Below are 22,199 nucleotides of genomic sequence, written 5' to 3'. Positions count from 1 at the left end.
GGACTGGTAATCAGCTATAAGAAGTAAATGAGGGAGAGAAATCAAGGATGATGCTAACTAGGTTTCTGGCTTAAGCAACTGGAAGACGGTGATATTGCTTATAAAGACAGCAAGCAGAGGAGGAGGTGGCAGCTTGGATCAGGAAGACAAAGATGTCAGCTCTGGAGAGTGTAATGTCATGCATGCTACACACACTGTAACAAATATAATTATGTGTTTAAGAACCCATTTTCCCCTCCCATTTGAGAATCAGATCTTTGTTCATCTCAGGACATGTCCTATAACTAAAATGACACTTTCCTTTAAGTCATATAAACCAGGCATGTCAACATCAGAAATGTGTAGTTTTATCGATTCTTTTACTTTCCACTGCCATCTTTGCAATATTACCCATGTCACCATATTCTATACTTTAATAATGTTTCTATGTGAGTCCTAAAAAGTAAAAACATAAAATTCTACCTTTTGGAAAACAAGAATTCTAAATGACAAATATCTTCAAAGAAAGTCTTCACAACCACGTAGCTTGTTTTCCAATTTGTTTACAGAAACCTTCATCATGAATTATTAAAATACCACTCTGAAATATCAAGCCTACATAAAAAATCCTAATGGATAAATTGTGATGTTTTCACACCTGATTTTAGAAAACCTCTGAATTATAATTTATTTCAATGTACTTTTATAAAAATGTATATATACTTTCAAAATGTAACAAGTCTTTTACACCCTAGAAATTAAAATTACAATATACAACTGCATACACTGAGCCTTATATAATTATAAAAGAAAACTACTAAAGAAATTCATATGAATCCTCCCGTCTAGTCAGCATTACCTTTGTTTATAAAAGTAATAGAAAATAATTTCTAGGTTATTACAAAACTGATTTTACAAGTAAATATACACTTGTGTGAACACAAAACAGAAACCTGATACATAGTTCTTCCTCAATATATAAACTGTGTACTTGTTTATTTGCAATGGTCCACATATAGAAAAGCACTGGACTAGTTTTATCCTTGGTATGACAATTAGTTCTATGACCTCCCACTGACTACTAGAAGTTAAATATAACACACTGGAAATGGTTATTAGTATTTACATGAGAAAAAAAGGTGAAAGAAAAGTTTAAGAAAGAAAGATTCAAAGCTAAAGGGAGGAAAAGACGCTAGAATACCAGTTCAGTAACTAGGAAATAGGAAAAAGATATAACAATTAAGAAAGAAAAGTTAAGCAAAATATTCTGTACAGAAGTGAAACCCTGGTTCTTGGCAATTAATGGTAAGAACCATAACCAAAAAAGTCAACTAAAGACTTTAGAATGCAAGAGGGGAAAACATCTATGAACACCAGCTCTTTTAAAAACCAAAAAAAGTGAAGAGGAAAAATGGGCATTTTAAGTCTTTTGTATTTTATATAATTTAGAAGATAATTACATTATTTCTATTCCTAAACTATCAATGCACTTGATCATAATGCAAATAAAAATGGCTTTGCACTTCAAAACTGGTATTTGAACTGGAAAATAAACCAAAAAACTTAGCATACCTGAGCTACCAAGACAGCAGTCAGTCAATAAACAGCAGCTGGTGCAGAATATGCACTTAGTGCAAACAACTGCTGTCACTAGCAATGTATCCGTGAACAAGCAGGCACTTGTCTACCTAGGGCCAATGGCCAAGGGTAGAAGGGACAGTGGGTCTTCTTGGTTCCAGTCTCTGAATCTCAGAGATCTCAGTCAACAGGACAAGAGCATGTCAGATACATGCCTGACAGACCAGTAGCCGTGAAAACGGAAATAGGGAGACATTTAAAAATTGTTACCTTCCCTATCACCCTGTAATACAGAAACTTTTTCCCCTAAAAAAATTAATCTCATAAATAGTAGTTACAATTCTGATCAGCCAACAAAAGGAGATCTAGTTCACTCTACAAGATCTGCTATATGGTTTAAAAAGTGTATTTCCACTTGAAAATTAGTTTGTTATAAAAGAAGGTAATATAACAGTAACACTATTCAACTTCAATATGGATTAAACAAGTATTTGTGGATTCATAAGTAAAGGGACCACTTGTGTAGCATTTAATCTATCGGGAATTATTGTCAGTTCCAAACAAACACTTAGAATACAATTCACTTCTAAACTGGAGACTGCCTACACTATATAAACCTAGTTGATGAGTCATAGACTAATAGTTCAAAATTACTAAAATGTTTGATTAAGGTTCAAGACTAGAAAAACAAAATCAGCAGTTGGAGTAATTCAAACTTTAAAATCAAGCATAAAATATAACTTGTGATTTATATTATCTAAGCATCAGTAATGATACATACTGAAATCTGCAATTAAAAACAAAAACTGAAGACATCACAAGAAAGTGGTCAAGAACAATGAAGACATAGGCTGGCTTAAGCTTTCCCACCAAAACACTGGATATAAAAACATCATACACAACGAAAAAGATTGGAATGTCATTCTGAAAATAAACAAGAAACAACAAAAAAAATTATCAAATGCATAGTAAAGTAGTTGTGAGAGAAAAATATTTCTTTACTGGGAAAATATAGCTATTTTATTCTCATTAAGAAATAACATTTTATATATTTTTTCCTGCAAGAAATAACTAATAATATAAAAACAGCATCTTCTTAGGCAAAAGACCCTAAATTCCTAATTAGCAATATTCCTTGGTATTCCTAATTACTGGAAAATACAAATTAAAAATTCAAGTTGGCCAATGTTATCCTTAGCATTAGTAATTTCTTTCATTCTACTGATTTCTTTAAGGCAGCGGTTCTCAAGTAGAAGTAACTCATCAGAATCAATTGGGGACAATTTTGAAAATACACATTCCCAAGTGTCATCCCTCAGAGATTGATTTCACCATAGCTGGAGTGAAACCACAGTACCTGTGTTTTGAAAAAAACTCCCCCAGTGATTCTGACTGCTAGTTGAGGACGACTGCTTTAAGGGATGAATTACGTACTTGTTCTACTGACTAGAAAAGCTCTTATTTGGCCTGCCACTGTTGAAACTTTGTCATTATAGCACATAAAGCTGTCAGTAGCAAAGAGGAAAACTCCACATTTCATTACTTATAGTAAAAAAAGTGAAGGAAATCTGATAAGATTATCTATTCAAGAACATGCAACCATACTTGAAAAGACTTTATATATATTTATTTTAAAGTGTTCATTTAGCACAAATGGTTTTGAAAATGTATAAAAATAATTTATGTATTAATCCATCTTTAATATGTACATGGTCCCTTAAAAGGATTTTCATTTCATTATCATGAAAAATGTACTTCAACAACCTCCACACTATTATTAAAAGTCAGAAATTTTAAGATTTTCTAATAGAAAAGTTTTAGTACTCACCTGCAGAAAAATAATGAAACTGGGAATGATTTCACTAATATTTTAAAATATAATACGGTCTCAGCTATGCTATGCCACATATCATAAGAAAAATCTTCATCACTAAACCGTAATAATCCCAAGTGGTGGCATTTTCATTTAAGAACAAAGCACAAAATTATTTTATAAAAGAAAATGTCTCATCGTAAAAACTTATAAAGCTGAATGCTTTAAACAAAAATAGCTGCGGTTTGATTTCACAATATCAAGTTTCCATAAGCACTTTGTAAACATACACCCATTGTAGGCTATCAACTTAAAGCCAATTATCACTAAAAGAAGACAGAGTAAAAAAAAATAGTTCAGTGCAAAAGTACATATCAACTGAAGTTATCAACTGACTTAAGACAATTTTAATACAAAAATCACAACTTAAATCCCATAATATAAAGTAATCCTATAAAGACTTTAAAAGAAAAAGCTCTACAACAGTTATTAAGTTTTCCTTTTGTTACTATTCTCTAGTAAAAGCTTTCTTTTGATTAGCTTTCACAGTGTCATCAGGAGATGCTGATTTGAAGTCAAATGGTGTTATTGCTATAAGAGGACTTATCTCTTTGTCCTTTACGTCTTGAACTTGTCTACTATACAGAAAAGTCTTATAGAGGTTAAGGGTGCGTCGCTTGCAGCTTTTCAATGGGTAACGAAGACACAGTGTTGCAGCAAAAGCTGAAGGTCTGGCAGCAAGGGCCTTGGTCCAAGAGACAGAAAAAGGTGGTTTCCTAGTCAGAGAGCCTTTACTGTTTTTCTTATTATCATCAGAAGAATTGGAACTTTTCCCTAATTTTGAACTTAGAACTTTAGTTCCTGCTATTGGAGCAACTGATTGGTCTACTACACGTTTTGGAACAAAATCTGGGGCTTTTATGAGGACACTAAGATCGATATTAGAATCTATTCCAGGTGACCTCATTTCACATAAACTGAGCATACAGGAATCTTTCTTAATCTGAGAGCTATCTATATCAATTGTTTCTGCAATCAAATCAGAAAGTGACAAATTCTCAACGTCTCTTGTTGGAGAAGCTTTACAAAACGCCAAAGATGACAGAGATCCTGTTAATTCTGATATTCCAGTTGAAGACTGATACCGATTTGCTAGTTGTGACAAGGGAAAGGATCCCAAACTTAGATCTGTGAAACTGGCAGATGGTTGGTTACAAAGATCAGATAAAGTAAAGCATTGGCTCGGATTGTTCTCTTTGTGCTCCTGAAACAGTTCAGCTAAGGATGGACTTTCACATTGGAAAAACTGCAAGTTGTCATTTTTTAATATGCAATTCTTGGTGCTTTGTTCAACTGAAGAAACACTTCCAACTTCAGTCATTTTACTAGCATTTAAATTACCAACAGCCATATTTTCCAATGAGCTAGTTAAGAGCAAAGGATTATTTAAACTTCCTAAACTGTTTTGTACTGGAATGTTTTGCAAATCAGGTACTGAATTATTGTGAATAAATAAAGAGTTATTAGGTGCTGTGCTCTTTATCATCAAGGATTTTAAATCTGGTATTCCTTTGAACGCAGAATCATCTTTGGAAATACATTCAGATGCATGAGGTCTTAACAAATCAGCATCTAGACGCTTTGAAAGTAGACTCTCCAGACTATCTGTGGATGATAATCTGACTGATGGCTGACTTTTACAAGAATCTCTTGGCATATCATCAATTAGGTCAGCTAGCGACAGCTCTTTTGTTAACTTACATGATTCTAGTTTCTTTTCACTTTTACGTCTGTCAAGTTTCTTTTTTTTACGGAGTAAATAGAGACTTGGTACAACCGAAGAATTATGATATAATCCATATTTCGCTACTGGGCCAGAAAAATCAAAGGGTTTGCTACTGCAGTCCAAATGGTTTGCAGATTGAGGACAAGAGCTTTGAACATTATCAGCTGAAACTTCAGAGGAAGATAATAAGACTCCTTACCTTACAAGAGCCATTAATTTTCAGATGAATAGGTTCACATATGCAGAAGACAGTCACAGCAACCAAAAGGAAACATGAAATGAGGCATTTAATTACTAAATGTTTCTTTTGATTATGGCATGAATAAAGTGACACTTGATCATTATTTAATAAAAAGCGAACATTCTAAAAAAAAAAGGATTTTACCTTCCTTTAACCATCTTAAGTGACCTTCATACTTTGTTCACTGATATATACAAAGGTAATTACCAAGTTAGTCAATGTTCTAATTTTCACAAGTTTTATAAATGTGAGGTTTTAAGATACTTAAACTATAGTCAGGATTGTCTCAAATTCAAAACGTTTAAAAAACCAATGGAAAGAACTAGGTTCATCTTCTGTATTTTTAATGTATTAAAAACATGCAAACAAATAATACCCTATAATTTCTACTGTGATCTGGGATAAACTATTAATATAGATGACACATTACAGACTCATTCTCATATTACTGGTCAGTTAAAAGTGCATCCCACCCCCCACCAAAATAAAAAAATCTTAATTTACATAAAAATGACCCTTATTTCATAGTAACAGACTGTATACAATTTCGCTATGGCAAAAATCTAGTCTTTAGGTTATGAGAAATATCAACCCAGTTAACAAATCACCATGCTCCTACTGACAGGCATCATACCAATTAATATAATTGGTTCCCTTCTCTTGTGGACTAAGTTCTAAATTTAACCCCAAATACTAAAATTTAAAATTAAAGATCTGGCTATGAAATGAAAGAGTAGTAGAATTATAATACTTAGGATATTTAAATAAAACTAAATTATATTCATAAAATGTTATAACCATAAAGGGATTTTTTTGACATTGTCTGGCTATTAATTTCTATCTCCTGACCCATTAAAGTTAAAAAAAAACCCAATAATTAAAAGCAAAAAGTGTTCTGTCTTGCTGTTATCTAATTTTATTTCCCTTATATTCTGTTAGTTACAAGAACAAGCAGGGAAATTAAAAAACAAGCTTTAACAGAGTGAAGGGAATGCAGCCATTGAGCTTAAAAATTCACAAACTGGAAAATCAATTGATAATAATTAAGAATTATTATAACATGCAAAATTTTCTGCCCATTTTTCTTAACAGCTCAATCAAATCAAAGCCTCTTTCAAAGCATTAACTGTAAAACTAAAAGAGAACAAGTAAAAGCATACCTTTTGCTATCTTTCCTGTAGATATTGCTCCCTCACTCTTGACCTTCAAATTCTGCATTTTATCTTGCTCCAGAACCACTGACAAAGCCTTCTGCACATCAAACTTGTTCTTCAGAACTGCTTCAATCAGTATGTCATCTGGCACAGCATCTCCAAGTACCTCTCTCATGTGATCAAGGCATGAAAAAAGACGAGCTAGAACAGACAACAATAATTAAAATCTATACTACGTGGTGTCATGAAAGAACCCTCAATCTTCAAAACTGAAAAAAGGATTTGAAACTATAGTAGGATGTTCAACTCATTTTCCCTTGGCAAAAATTACAGTGATTATATTTTTATCCACAATATACCTAGCTTCCCTTATCAGAGGAACAATTTCAATAATTAAGAAATCACTACAATAAATGTCTCCAAAGTAATACTGACTAATCCTTGAAAAAAGCGTAAATTGTATACACTAAAATCTATTTCAGTCAAAGAGGATGATGAGGTCTATACTGATGAGTTTTTACGTGTGTAGAAAGGGAGGGTTAACTATGAAAATATTTCTAACGAGTTAGTGAACCCAGTTAATCACTAAGTACATTTCTTAAATTTCTTGCATTACTACCTTAACTATTATTAAGTACATTCTATTTTAGGCTAACTTCAGTTTCTACTCAGCCGACTAAAATCATCCTTAACAATGCTTTAAAAATGGGCAAGATAACTTGGCATAAAAATGCCATAAATATTAGGAAATCCAATAGGTTAAGGAAAGGATGGACATTTCTTTTCTTTTCTTTTTTTTTTTTGGCCACATCGCACAGCATGTGGGATCTTAGTTCCCCAACCAGGGATCAAACCCGCACCCCCTACAGTGGAAGCATGGATTTCCAGCCACTGGACTGCCAGGGAAGTCCCTGGACATTCATTTTAAACACAAAAATTTAAATCTGGATGTCTAAAATATTTAAGGATTTTTATTTTCTGATGACTATGTTACTATAAAAAGTAATTACTAATAACATTCAATAATGACGTAAATTCCACGACAGCAAAGGCTTTATATCCCTAGATCCTAAAATAGTACCTGGTACCTAGGGGCCACCAAATAAAAATGCATGAATATATTAATTTATATTTGTATAGCAGTTGACAATTTTCAAAATATTAATACATATATATGCACTATACATATACACATATGTATATATATCCTTTGTAATCCTCACGGTAACTCTATGACTTAGATATATCAAATTCTAAGTCATAAAGAGGACTGAAAATCATGGCACTACTAAGTTTAGCAGTAATCAAAATATAACTCAAGTTTTCAGACTCCCTAATCCAATGAAACCAGTTCACAGAATGCACTGTACATTACATTTTTACATGCTTACATACTGAACAAGGAATCTACTCACAATATACTTTCTTTTTAAAAAAAGAAGTATTTAATACTTTTTCCATTGCTCCCTTTTTTAATTATTAAAAATAAATTCTCAAATATTTGGGTAATTCTGCTTTGCTTGAGTCCAAAATTAATTATAGGCTAATAAGCTAAACTTGAAAAATTATACCTATTTCATAAATACATGAATTACTAAAACTGGAATACTTAGTATACTTAGTATATAGTATACTATTAGTATACTAATAGTATACTAATAGTATAGTATATAGTATATATATATATACTATATAGTATATACTATTAGTATAGTAATACTACTATTATTATTATTATACTATTATAATATTATACTATTATTATACTACTAATACTACTATTATACTACTATATTAATATAGTAATACTACTTAGTATAGTAATACTAAGAATACTTAGTATATAGCTAGCATCAGGGCCTCTTCTAATTAATTATAGTAACTGTTGTCTACACATACACAAAGAGTAGACATACAGAGTCAGGCTGTCTTGGTTCATATCCTAATGCCACTTACTAGCTGGTGCAACTTCAGCCAAGTAACTTTGCGTCTCATTTTTTTCCCCTGTAAAATGAAGACAATACCTGGCCTACCTCATAAGGTTGTTATGAAGACTAAATATGCAATTACCTGAACAGCACTTAGAACAATACCCAGAAAGCAGTTAGTAGAGGTGAGCTACAATCATTATTGTCATCATGCAGTTACTCACATATGTCAGGTGGGAATGATTAACTTTCATTCTCAAACATAACTCTGAATTTCATACCTCCTTAATCATTCTGAGGCACAGCAGAGATTCTACTTTATTCCTACCCTCTCCCCCGACAATGACAACTATAACACAGTCTTTAAAAATATAATAGAAACTATCAAGGAATTTATACAGCAGCTCCTCTACAAACTTTTATCCAGATCGACAAATGTATTTGCTGAGTTGATGAATTTTTTTATTCTCTGTTGTTTCCCTTTCCGCTTTCTAATTTTGTATATTTGTGCTTCCTCCATTTTTCTTGATTTGGCTAGCAGCTGACATATATTTTACCAATTTATTCAAAGATCAGCTCTCAGATTCATATACTCCCCCCTTCCTGTTTTTAAATTGTTACAAATTTTCAATTTAAAAACATTTCTAGAACAAAGCCACACTCCACAGAAAGAGCAAATCAGCTCAGCCCTACTCATTACCAACGGATGGCATTACTGTTATACTTGGTGATTTTAGGTCTACTACATTGTTCATCAATCTATAGCTTGAGTAGTATGTTTGAAACAATGTCATATTTGAAATTTATTTATAAAAGGCAAAAACCAAAATATAATATATCTTTGTTAAAATGTTTAAGAGAACTAAAAAGAAGCAAACTCAGAACCAATGCCATTACCATTTACGAGTTCTACCTTGAAACTTAATTTACATGACTGTGACCAATCAGGACACTGTATAGTATTACTTCAGACTTAATTTTTTTTTTTAATAAAAACCAGACTTTTGGAACCTAACATTTTGCAAGGAAATGAGCTTCTGTAATCTAACCATAAGCTCTACATAGAGCTTATGAAACAATAAATATTGCTAAAAGAAAACAAATCATTGAAGTTTCTCTCCTAAGGAGATTTCAATAAAAAATTCCAGTTATTAAATAACAGCCACACAATTTTTCAACCATACTGTTAACCATCTAGTCCTCACAAAATATAATAAAATGTAAATTTTCCTTGAAGATATAAGATATAATGGTAGTTCATACCATTACTACCCACGATCATTATTATGAAAAATAAAATTGATAATTTCCGGTAAACTGATTATTAATCATTTTCAGATAAGAAACATAGATAGACTACTTTTTACTATACCTTGATCAATTCCGCTTAGCTGATGGTTCAAAAGAGAATTGGAGGATTCTTTCAAATCTTCATAATCATATTCTTCTATAGGTTCAACAACTGAAGGTCTGTCACGTCGTGAGTAAATAAACTGAGCAGCTAGAATATACAATGATTAAAGAATGTTGTACTATAGCCATTTCCCATTAACTTTTTTCTTTAACAACAGTTAAAATAAAAATCAAAGATTCTGACCTACCACCTACAGCCATTTGCCCACATTTATAATAATGGATGAAAACAAAGACAAAACATATCACACCCAAATTCTGCTCAAATGTCCTTACTAACCTAACCATTCACTAGCCTCTTATAATTGTCTCCCTTCTTTCCTTCTATCTCATAAACACTGAGCTTACTTTCTTCACAGTTTTCAAAAATTATCTTTCCTAATCCTTGCCTGCTATTCCATCTTCTCTGAAATTGTTTCTTTGATACAAATACTTTAAACTTCATATCAAATTTGTTCATTTGCATAATTAAAAAATACCAAAAACAGACTAGATTTTCACTTTCCAAGAACTACTAATTTTGCCTGAACCCAAGAGTTGACCAAAATCATAGGCCTTAACTATTTTTTTTTTAAGATTTTTTTTTTTGATGTGGACCATTTTTAAAGCCTTTAGTGAATCTGTTACAACATTGCTTCTGTTTTATGTTTTGGTTTTTTGGCCACAGGGCATGTGGGATCTTAGCTCCCCAACCAGGAATCGAACCCACTGCATTGGAAGGCGAAGTCTTAACCACTGGACCGCCCAGGAAGTCCCCATAGGCCTTAACTTTTAAACAGTTTATACTTCAATCATACACTGAGACTGTATATTAATGTCATATACCTAACTTTGACTTTCAGACAGAAGTCTGTGCTACTCTGCAGTATTGGCAGTGTCATTACTCAATATATAACTGGGCATTATATTTTTCATTAATAGGTAGAAAGACAAAATATCAAAGTGCCAACATATGCTTGAGTATCATACACGAAATACGTGTGAGCAAAGGAGAGAATCATCATGAATGCCCAAAGTGTTCACTCTTCCACGTCAACTGGATGCCCACTGAACTCAAGTCCTGGAGAATGTGTTCAATTGCCAAGGAATAAAATTAAAGAATAAGTTTAAGAAGGATAAAAACATCAATACAGTATTCTAAAGGCAAGGTGTTATCAAGGATTTTATATTATTTAGCTTTCTGGAAGAGCACATAACATGTATGTCTATTGCTCAGAGTTCCCACATTTGACTTTTGTGCATGTTTTCAGGAAGGCACTATTCATGAAAGGGAATCTCTAACTGCATTCAAAATGTAAAGATAACACATATATAGACAATAGAAAATACTATGACTTAAGGGTAACACCTATACTCAGACGGTCATGGCGTAAGTGCTACTTATTTATAGTATAAATCAATGATGGCCTTACAGATTAGCAGGAAAGGCAAAAAAAGAAAAGGTAATGACATATTTTATAAAGCCAAATGAGTAGTACAGATGACAAGTGCTACAGAAGCATAGAAGATTAAGTAATCACTGAAGACTAGAGCAGTTATAATAAAGAAGGCAAGAACATCAGAAAAACTGAAGAAGAGGTGGAAGACATCCTGAACAAGGAGAACAGAATAAGACAAATAAAGAGCAGTTGAGAGAATTTAATCTATTCTGCTATAATGCATGTTTCCTTAACATAAACTAGTTTATGTCAAATGGTCAACAGGGGAATGATGACAGTAACATTCAAGTTGCTTTGGTTTATGAGATTTTCCCCCCAACACTTTGTAATGCAAATACAAAGTTCAGTAACACCAACCATAGAACATTATACTGTAATTGGAATTGTACTTTAATGCCAGATAGCCCCACATTCTTCCTTTTGGCTCCATTTGGCCATGTGTCCTGTTTTGTGCATGCTTACCGCTTGGCTCTCTAAGACCTGTGAGTATTTTGCCTTTGCAACATTACTCATTAGTTTCAACTCTTCCTTACACCTCTATCAAGCTTCTACCTTTTTGTTAAATGTAAAGTCCCATATATATTGGAATATATCTTTATTAGGAAGTTAATGTAACTTTCCAAATGTGCAAGCATTTTTATTAGATGATTACTGGTTTATTAGTATTGATACTTTACGGGCTGAGTGGTCTGTTATGATCCTATTTTTTCCCAGAGGTTTTGCTATTTTTTAGTATACAATTTTAAAGACCACAAGGTTTTTCAAAAATGTACATATTATGCTATATACATATCACTATTTTCCCTCCCTCTTGTGCAAGTAAAATACAATACTGCCATTATAAAGTCAACATGGTTAAACAGCAGGAAAAATATCCTGTTTCACAGATTTTCTAAGATGACCACTTTTTTCATGTTAAAAATCTCAGAATGAGGGATGTCTTACAATCAAATGGCATCTTAGTATTATATAATACTTAGACTGACAGCTGATTATTTTTTAAGTGGTACGTAAAATAACAATATGTCTTACAATCCATGGCATTTTAGATACAATAAAATGTGGTAGCATTAAAAAATGTAAACCAGGCCATTTTGTGCCTGATGATTTTCAAACTACTTTCCTGGCTGTAATTAACTATTCGGTTTAGCCTAAAAGTAACAAATATACTTTCCCCAACTTTCTCTCATAGCTCTGAACTGTGAGGAAAAACCTAAGACAAATCAAAAATTAAGTGAGTGGGCTTCCCTGGTGGCGCAGTGGTTGAGAGTCCACCTGCCGATGCAGGGGACACGGGTTCGTGCCCCGGTCTAGGAAGATCCCACATGCCGCGGAGCGGCTGGGCTCGTGAGCCATGGCCACTGAGCCTGCGCGTCCGGAGCCTGTGCTCTGCAACAGGAGAGGCCACAACAGTGAGAGGCCCGCGTACCGCAAAAAAAAAAAAAAAAAATTAAGTGAGAGAAGAAATCAGATACATCCGTGAACAACTTTCACTTAGGAAATACTGACAGGGAAAAAGGAAGTTATCAAAATCCAGAATTCTACTCTACCCCCAAGAAGCTATTCTTCCTGGAGGCTTCCTACCCCCTCCCACATACAAATCCAACTCAGAAACTGTGGCCATTGTTTTAGAAGTAAATGATGGTTGGATTTGCCCAGGAGTGCAGAGGGATGGTGGGTAGGAAAATTCCCCAGGGAAAATAGTTGCTGGGGAAAAAAGAAGTATCCAGATCTCTGAAGTTGAAATGAGAGCCAAAAGGCAACAAATATGATAAAAAAGAGTGAGAGAAAAGCAATGGAGAGAAAAGGATAAATATAAAGTGCTCTTCTTTTCTAAAAATTTAATCACAAACTTTGACAGAAATGCTTTCTGAAAAATTGGACACCCATAGTGACTTTTACAATTTAAAGCATTTTGCTAAACATAAAAATTCAGAGAATTCAAAACCTGACTCTGCAATTGCCTAATATTGCTTCCTAAACATCTTAAAATAAAAATCATGTGAGGCACTCATTAAAGATACAGCTTTCTAGGCTTCTTCCCCTGGAGGTTCTGGTTAAGTGGTGTTGGAATGGGGCAGGGAATCTCTATTTTTACAATTACTCCCAGCTGACTGGTATCATCAGGGAAGGTAGGAAAGAGCCTACAAGTCTCCCCTTTCATCTGTCCCAGATGTAGTCCACTTTGTATACTGTCATCAGTTACTTTCCTAAAACATGACCCCCTTAACTAAAAAACCTTCAATAAGCTAAAACTACACACCTAAAATTAAAAACCATCTTCCACAATTTGGCTATTTCCTTTCTGAGCCCTCTTTGTGCTGCAACTGCATTAATCATGTGAGTCTTCCCAAACATGCCTCACTTAGAGGCCACTGCTCAAGCACTGTTGTTTCCTCTCTAGGATGCCATTCTCACTCCCAAATTTACCAGTCCCAATCCCACCTCCTTCCAGAAGCCTTTCCAGACTCCTTCAGGCAGGACTACTTCTTTACCCACCATACTGTCATTTGAAGGGAACTTTTAACAAGCTTCCTTACATGTTAATTGATGCTCAATAAATTAACATGGAATGGACTGAATAAGGTTAACTACTGTTAAATTAATCATACAAGGTGGCCATGAGACTGAAGTGGCTCTAACGCCTTGGTTGCAAAGGGAAAACCAATCCAGAGTCAATCCTGCAAAGGCCTCAGGACTAAGAACAACCAATCACAGAAAGCCAACTACTCTCCCCCAAATAATGTAACGGGTTAAGCTGCAGCCAACCAAATAATTTCCTTGCTTTGCTTCATGTCTTCTCTATAAAAACCTTGCCCCAGCTCCTGTTGGTGGAGTGCTCCTAACCACTTCCAGTTTGGAGCTACCTGATTCAAACTGATATCTGCTCAAATAAACTCTTAAAAATGTTAATATGCTTCAGTTTATCTTTTACCACTTCTAATTATATTAGTTGAAACAAGATTTGTAACTGTTCAAAGTTTTATTTATAGGCTCTTTTTGCTATCACCAGCTCCCTAATGTATGTTCAATATTCAGCATCAAAGTCAATCTTTCTAAAGAAAAAAAAAAAAGCAACAACATTTAGAAATCACCTTTCCATCAAGAAAACTGTGCTTAGCAGAGTTAAAAAAATACATAATAAAATTTAGAGAAACTCCTATTAATTGATAAAGTCATTCAATTACCAGAATTCATTAGACCATGAATTCAATCATCTCTTTGATGACATTAGCTGCTTCTTTAAGAACAGAAAGTATCCTTCTAAAACTATTCATTTTTAATTGAAAATTGCTTGGAAAAATATACCACTAAAGAGGAAAAGTGTCTGATCTGATATTACTACTACTTTATACATGTTCTGGAAAATTTAAAAATCCAAAACTACATGCTTTTGTTAAAAATACCAGTTTGTCACAGAAGAAAGTCAAAACCATTTAACTATCTCATGCTTTGATAAAGTCGGTTGACTTCCTGGAGTATATACAAAAGTAACTCTCAAAGAGTCAGTCTGTCCTGAATACGAACCACAGACAAGACACATATCAAGGGCTGTGAGAGACAAGGGATAAACTATGACCTCAAGAAAGGTAGGCCATAAAAGCAAATCTCAGAAAAACACCTTCAGAATGCCTGACCTTGTGTAGTGTTAGCTCATTACTCAAGGTTAAGCATGATTTATTTAGACAAGCCTAGATAAATGAATGCATTAATCTGCAATATTAAGATGTCTTTCAGTAGTCCCTCTCCCTATGAAGGTTTCCTTGTGCAAGCCAAAGTCAACCAACTTCCAAGTAGACCTTAGCTCCTGCAATCATCTCTTGAATCTATCTGCAAATCCCCTGCTGTCACCCCTGTCCTAAACAAATGGTTCTCAAAGCAGTAGCTGTGTCCCACCCTCAAGAGTTTCTGACTACGGGGTGGGGCCCAGAATTACTTTTCGAACAAATCCTCAAGTAATGCAAATGATACATGGACCACATTCTGAGAACACAGTCCTGAAATATCCTCATCTCCTCTAGATTAGTATAATAGTCTCCTAACTACTCTATCTACAACCACTTATGTACCACCTTCAATCCAGTCTCTATTATATGAGATTTTTTAAAAAAACTCAAATCTAATTATCACACCCACATCACCTTCTCAGTTTCATGAACATGCCATGACCTTTACTTCACTTGTAACACTAGTTAGTGCTACCAGACATTACTTTGTCACCTTGTCAACTGATGATAATGAACTGTAGGCACCCCAAAAGGTTAACCCATAGAGTTTTTTTAACACACTGCAAATGACAAGTGCCTGGGAGGTTCCTTGGAAAAATTGAAATTTCTTTTATCCCTAATCCCTACAAAATATGGTCTTTTTGAATCACTGAATAAGAAGCTTTAAAGGAATGCTGATTAAGCCGCCTCTCAGCTTCTAACCCAGTCTCTTTACTCTGCTCTGTGACGTTGGGGTTGAAGTCTGCAAAGCACATTTCTTCTATGACAGCTGGCTCCCTTTTAGGATGAGCCAACGGGCAGATGCTAAAGGGAGACTGGAAGGCTGGAAGAGGAACACACATGCTCCTTTCCTTTTTGTTTCTTATCTGGTCACCATCACCCCAGCAACACTTCATCTTGCAGAAATCATTTGTTCCAGTAACTGCAATTTATATCAGTTTGCAGTTTTTCCAAAACTCCCAGAACCAGCTTCAACCATGATCATACAGCCCGCTAGAATTCCCTCTTCAAAAGGCTGAAGCCCAGCTTCACAGTGTCCCTTCAGAGACACCAGCCACAGAGCATCCCCTCCCCAGGTCTCAGTCCCAGCTCTACAGTCCCTCCTCTGAACTTCAATGGCAAAGCAACAAAGCAGAACCCTCTTGTTACACATCTAGGTCCCAGCTCAAAGGAGCCCCCCACCAGATTCTAAAGGTTGGCTTCAACCTTGTCCATTGGTTCCCCTAGGAACTAGAGATGATAAATGCTTCCTAAAGTTACTACCTCCTTGATATTTTGGTTTGCATTTTTTGTCTCTAATACCTAGTTAACAACTTTTTACATTAGCATCTCTGGCAAAACAACTGGTGTAATTTCTATCTTCTAATAAAATCGTGACTGATAACAGTGTAACACTAAAGGAAGAGAAGAAAGGCTCTGATTAGTTAGGCTAAATGATTAAAGTACACATAAAGAGCTAGATGCATTACAGAGTAATAAGTTAACAGGAAAAAAGATGACAGGAAGAGTAGAGGTGCTATGACAACTTCTAGAGCACCTATGCCTTTATAAAGAAAAAGAAATTCTAAAAAGTCAGAAGGGACATAGTTGGTCTTCAGAGACTAAGAGGAGGCATAAAGCAGGTTCACAAAACAGCTCAGGAGACGATAAGTTATTAAAGACAAGGCACACTGATAGAAATTTTAATTACTATATTAAACCTTCCAACTTGTGGAAAGTGAGTTTTATGAATTATATTTATGCTGTACATAGCTATATGTAACTGTACCCACTTTTATGGCATAGTAAAATTTATCAAGGCATTTTAACCAACTGTTTATGGAGTAGGCTAAAATTTGAAGACAAACGCATTTTTAGGGAAATTAGTGAGAAAAGGTCTGGATCAAAGACACTGTCTCTCATGTACCACAATGTTCACTGCAGCACTATTTACAATCGCCAGGACATGGAAGCAACCTAACTGTCCATCAACAGATGAATGCATAAAGAAGATGTGGCACATATATACAATGGAATATTACTCAGCCATAAAAAGAAATGAAATTGAGTTATTTGTAGTGAGGTGGATGGACCCAGAGTCTGTCATACAGAGTGAAGTAAGTCAGAAAGAGAAAAACACATACTGTATGCTAACACATATATATGGCATCTAAAAAAAAAAGGTTCTGAAGAACCTAGGGGCAGGACAGGAATAAAGATGCAGACGTAGAGAATGGACTTGAGGACACAGTGAGGGAGAAGGGTAAGCTGGGACAAAGAGAGTGGTGTGGACATATATACACTACCAAACGTAAGATAGATAGCTAGTGGGAAGCAGCCACATAGCAGCTGGGTGCTTTGTGACCACCTAGAGGGGTGGGACAGGGAGGGTGGGAGGGAGACACAAAAGAGGGAGGAAATATGGGGATATATGTATATGTATAGCTGATTCACTATGTTGTAAAGCAGAAACTAACACAGCACTGTAAAGCAATTATACTCCAATAAAGACATTAAAATATATATACAAAGACACTGTCTCTGCTGTAAAGAACATAGGAAATGTTTTTGTAATATGGTCGCAAAGAAGAAATTTTTCAGCAAATGAGACAGAAGATGCAGCTCTTATTTGGAATCCTACAGGAATTTGAACTCTAAATCACTTTGCAGTTCCATCAGAAGTTTGAATTACATGTATTTGGTTTATTTACAGTAGATAAAGTACTGTATGAAGGGAAGTCTATGCATAACACTTCAGTGTTTCTAATATTCAAGATTTTCCTGGGAATATAAAATTAACTGCTGTCTTCCTTCAGAAGTTTTAGATTTGCATTATTGACTAAATTACCATTTTAGTCAATTCAGATTAATTGCATGCTGCAAAGAATATTGGAAAACCATAGTTTTCAGAATTTTCTTCAAACTGTTTAAAGTCAAATGATGGAATCAAAATTTTAAATTCCATTTGTAAGTTAAGAAATTATTTTATATACCTTTAAAGTTCACATACAATTATCTTTCTAAAGGGTACATAATATAACAGTCTCCTGGAACATGCTTGTCCTAGAATGACAATAACATTTACTTAACATTTTTAAATACCCAAATAATGAAAATCAAATTATTTTTAAAAATTCACCTGTTGATGGTGAAATACAATAATCATCCTCTACAGACTGGCCATAGAGATCATCATCTTCAAAATCTAAAATAAAAATACAAGAGATAAATTCACTTACAAGTTCTTTTTATATTCTTAGTTATTAATGAGGAAACATCTGAATTCTCTCCGAAATAAATTAAATTAAATTAATTAAATTGTTCATCTAAATTAAAGGAACTTAGAATGTCCACTTTTCAAAAAAAATTCTAAAAATTCTACCCAAAGTAGTTATTTACTGACTTTCTATATTTATAAAGACATACATGTTTTTAGATTTTTAAGCTAATTGAGTTTTAAGAAGTTTTTCCAAGTTTTCACTTCGTGTGATCAAAGAATAATCCCATACCCCATGTACTTGAATTGTCCTTCCAGTATTGACAAAAATCTGAAATAAGCCTTCCATCCATTTTTTCACCAGATGCCTGCTCTAAGCAAAACATTTATTTTCCATACAACTGACTAGCGCAGGGTATACAATCAGACCATGAAGGCAGTTTTTCTTCATGTAAAGCTAGGTAATGCACAAAACCCAGCTTATCCTAAACTCCCCTCTGCTCTACCTAATTAGCCTTTTTTCAAACTGACTACAATATGCTCTTTGCCCAGATTTTCCTACCGCTGTTTCCTTCTCCTAGTTAAGGTTCCAGCTCAAATGTCATCTATTTCAGAAGTCTTCCCTGACCACTCCGGGTAAAGCAGCAAGCCCTGCCTGCCACTTTTATTCTCTAGCACACTCCTCTAACTGAATGTCTTCAAAGCACCATACCTGGTTCACTCCACTGACTATAAGCTCCTTCAGGGCAAGACTGTCTAGACAACTACCTGACACATGCTTGGCATAAATTAATACTTGTTTTATTATAAATTAATGAATCAATCTATAAAACCCCACAAAGAACATAAACATGTTTACATAAGTGTATTTATTCATTCAACAAATACTAACACTATGCCAGGGGCTATCAGAGACATTTGGGGTACAAGACTGAATGGCAGGCACATTCCCAGATCTCTACAAACCTAAAATCTAACAAGGGAAGACAGACGAGAAAACGAGCAATTATAAAACGATATTACGACTGTTTGAGACATAAGAATACAGAATGATCTGGGAACACACATAGGAACAACAAAAACAGAATTGGGAGTGGGGTGGCTAGGGAAAGATCCCCAGGAATATCATATTTTAAACCAATTCTAAAGGATAGTTAGCTAATTTCTGAGGGTATTCATGTAGCAGCAGCAGGAACAGCATGTTCAAAGGCTGAGACCAAATATTTATGGCAAAGAAAAATTACATAAATGCTACTATTGGATGAAAATGTGTAAATTTTTACACATTCAATAAATTATTAGATCACAATCCCGACTTAATAAAAAATATTAGCAAATAAATGAGAAGCCATTCACAAAAAAATATATTTGGATATTAAAGACAAAAATCTTTTTATACTGGGTCAGTTTTTCACTACTGAAATGAACCCTAAAAGTGTTAGAGTATCAGAAGATAAAGAGAATTCTTTCCTGGGATTTTTGTCAAGTGGTTCTTTTCCTCAACAATATTTTGGAGTATTTGCTGCACATAAAGCATTGTACTGGCTAATGGAGTAAATATAAAAATAAAGTATGGGCTTTGCCTTCCTGGGACTTTTATTAATTAGTAGGTGAGGCAGTCTTGTAAACTACTACCCATATTACAGAGAAGAACACAATGAGAGTTAAGGAGAGGAGCCAATAGATTTTGGAGCATAAAAATCTCTGTAATGAAAAAAAAAAATCTCTGTAGTGAAGTTATATTACTTTTGAGAATTTTTAAATTATTATCTGAGAGAAGGGAAAGCTTAACTGAGAAGAGAAAAAAACTGGACACTTAAAATAAGTAGAACTTTCACAAGCAAGAAAAGGGGATGGACCTCCAATGCTATAGGAACAGCTTGGTTATGATGTCATCAACTGTTCCAAAGAAATCTGAACACCTGATGTGGGGTGGCTAAGGTGAGAAGATACTTAGCACTCACTCCCTCAAGCCAAGCACCTCTCCTTCAGGATACCTTCCTTCACATACGAGTTCTGCTTAAAGTCCTCCGACTCATTCTGAACAATTGTTCTCACTTAAGTAGCTCCCATAGCACTTCATAATCATCCGTTACTTGTGTATCTCCCTCTTTAAACTCCCTCAAACATCTTGCTGTTGGTCCCCAAAGCTCAAACAGTACTTCAAGCACTCACTGTTGATTGAGGACATGATAAATATCTATTAAAGAAATGCGTAAGTAGTAATTAGACCTATTCGTGTCTTTTACAGCATATTTGCAAAAATATCTCCCAAGCTAAAGTCATTTCTCAGGTAACAGTGGTCCACAGGCAATACTTAACATCCACCGCAATACTGAAAAAGAATTCCATTCTGAAGTGACCACCAGGAACCTAACACGTGCCAGGCTAACTGGATCACTGCCTTCAAATGCAGCAAAGGGTATTAGCTGCCCTCCGCTATGATTAGAGCATACTGATGTTCTAGAATAATCTGCTGGGAATGCTAATAACCACCACCAATATACTAAGCACACTGCATGCCCTGTACTCAACAAAGTGATAGATCTTTATTCATTTGCACTCCTTCATACTTGTTTACAGTTTTAGTTTGTGTGATGCTTGGTGATGCCTACAAGTATCCACTGTATAGAAATTAAACTTCTGGACAACATTCATATTTTTTTATTTCACTTTTAAAATCAGTAAGTCCTTTTAGAAGCCCCCTTTCTTCTAATACTACTTTTTTTTCCCAAAAAGTACATTTATATTCAGCATGACCAACCAAGAACTGAGTACACACCTCAAGATCATCTGATGAACTTACTCTTTGGGCCTTTTTAATATGTATTTTTTTCTACCATCTCCTAAGTTTCCAATTTAACTTGAAAAGCATACAAAATAAGTTAGTCAGCTAATTCAAGCCAGGTTCTGCACTAAGTGTGTAGGAACAAACACACAAGATTTACCCTTTAAATCTAACAGTTACAGCAGAACGGCTGAATGTAGGCATTAGGTCAATCCTTGTTTTACAAATAAGAAAGTTTCATGGGCCTGTTTGAAAGGAGGGTCGGGGAGAGAAGCTCGAAGTAGGAAAGTGTGTAGCCGACCTGGGGGGAAACAATGGGAGAGGTAATAATGCTTACGTGGGTAACTATCACCGGATCCCAACCTTTTCAAAAGTCCTTCCCATATGAGGCCCTGCAGCATCTCCCCTACCCTAAATAAAACCAATCCCAGAAGGAAAAAAACACTACTTAAAACAACGCCATTCGGTGGAGCTCAGGCGTCCTGTAATTTTCTCCAAATGAGCCTCCTCTGAACGCCAACCTGGCACCACTGACGAGAAACTAACATATGGAAGTGAGGGCCAACCGGCTGCTATCCCGGCTGGAACGATAAAAATGACGGCCCGGCATAACCCTGCCACCTACCTTCATCGTAGTTATAGCCTCGGACATTCCGATGCCTGGCCATGACGGCGGAGAGGGCGTTCGCCACAGCCGCTTACAAACTACCAGCTCGAATACTGACAAGGCGCCAACTGCGGCCTGCCGATTACCTATACGCCATCTTGGCTTCCGGCAGGCCTCAGCGCTGAGCGCCTGCGCACGCACGACGTCTTATCAGAGTACGGCAACCTCTCAGGGTCATTCCCCTCTCTGAGAACGCATGCGCACTCATGCTCACGGGAGGGGTGCGTTTCGGCGAGGCCGCGCCCATAGATAAATTGACTGACGGGGCTTTCGCCGGAGACGAATTACACCGCTTATAATTTGTTAGTTTGGACTTAATATTTCGAGTCGGGATCCTTGACCTACGCCGGCGTTCCTGATTATTTTCCAAATTTGGTTTCTGATAATCTAGTGAAAAAGCTGACTGTGTGCTCAGTAAGAGCACGAACCTTGTCTTACCCAGCTTTCATCTTTGCGGCCTACTTAGGCGCTAATGGGCATTAACAAACT

General features: G+C 35.2%; 1 protein-coding gene across 6 annotated transcripts in view; it reads right to left on the bottom strand.

The window, feature by feature from the left end:
* Positions 1-21,887, bottom strand: part of HBS1L (HBS1 like translational GTPase) — an 81,986-nt gene extending 60,099 nt beyond the window's left edge. The window contains exons 1-5 of one of the 6 annotated variants that reach the window (XM_049695166.1): positions 21,669-21,887; positions 18,178-18,243; positions 9,852-9,980; positions 6,558-6,752; positions 5,132-5,350 (exon numbers count right to left, since the gene is read on the bottom strand). In XM_049695166.1, the coding sequence (XP_049551123.1) occupies positions 5,132-5,350; positions 6,558-6,752; positions 9,852-9,980; positions 18,178-18,243; positions 21,669-21,711 (652 nt within the window). In that variant the 5' untranslated portion in view covers positions 21,712-21,887. The other 5 variants (XM_049695167.1, XM_004263796.3, XM_033406747.2 and 2 more) reach the window with 5 other exon arrangements.
* Between the last annotated feature and the right edge of the window lie 312 nt (positions 21,888-22,199).

The sequence above is a fragment of the Orcinus orca genome, chromosome 12 (genome assembly GCF_937001465.1).
Source record: "Orcinus orca chromosome 12, mOrcOrc1.1, whole genome shotgun sequence".
NCBI lineage: Eukaryota > Metazoa > Chordata > Mammalia > Artiodactyla > Delphinidae > Orcinus > Orcinus orca.
This window is presented reverse-complemented; position numbering and strand designations above follow the sequence as displayed.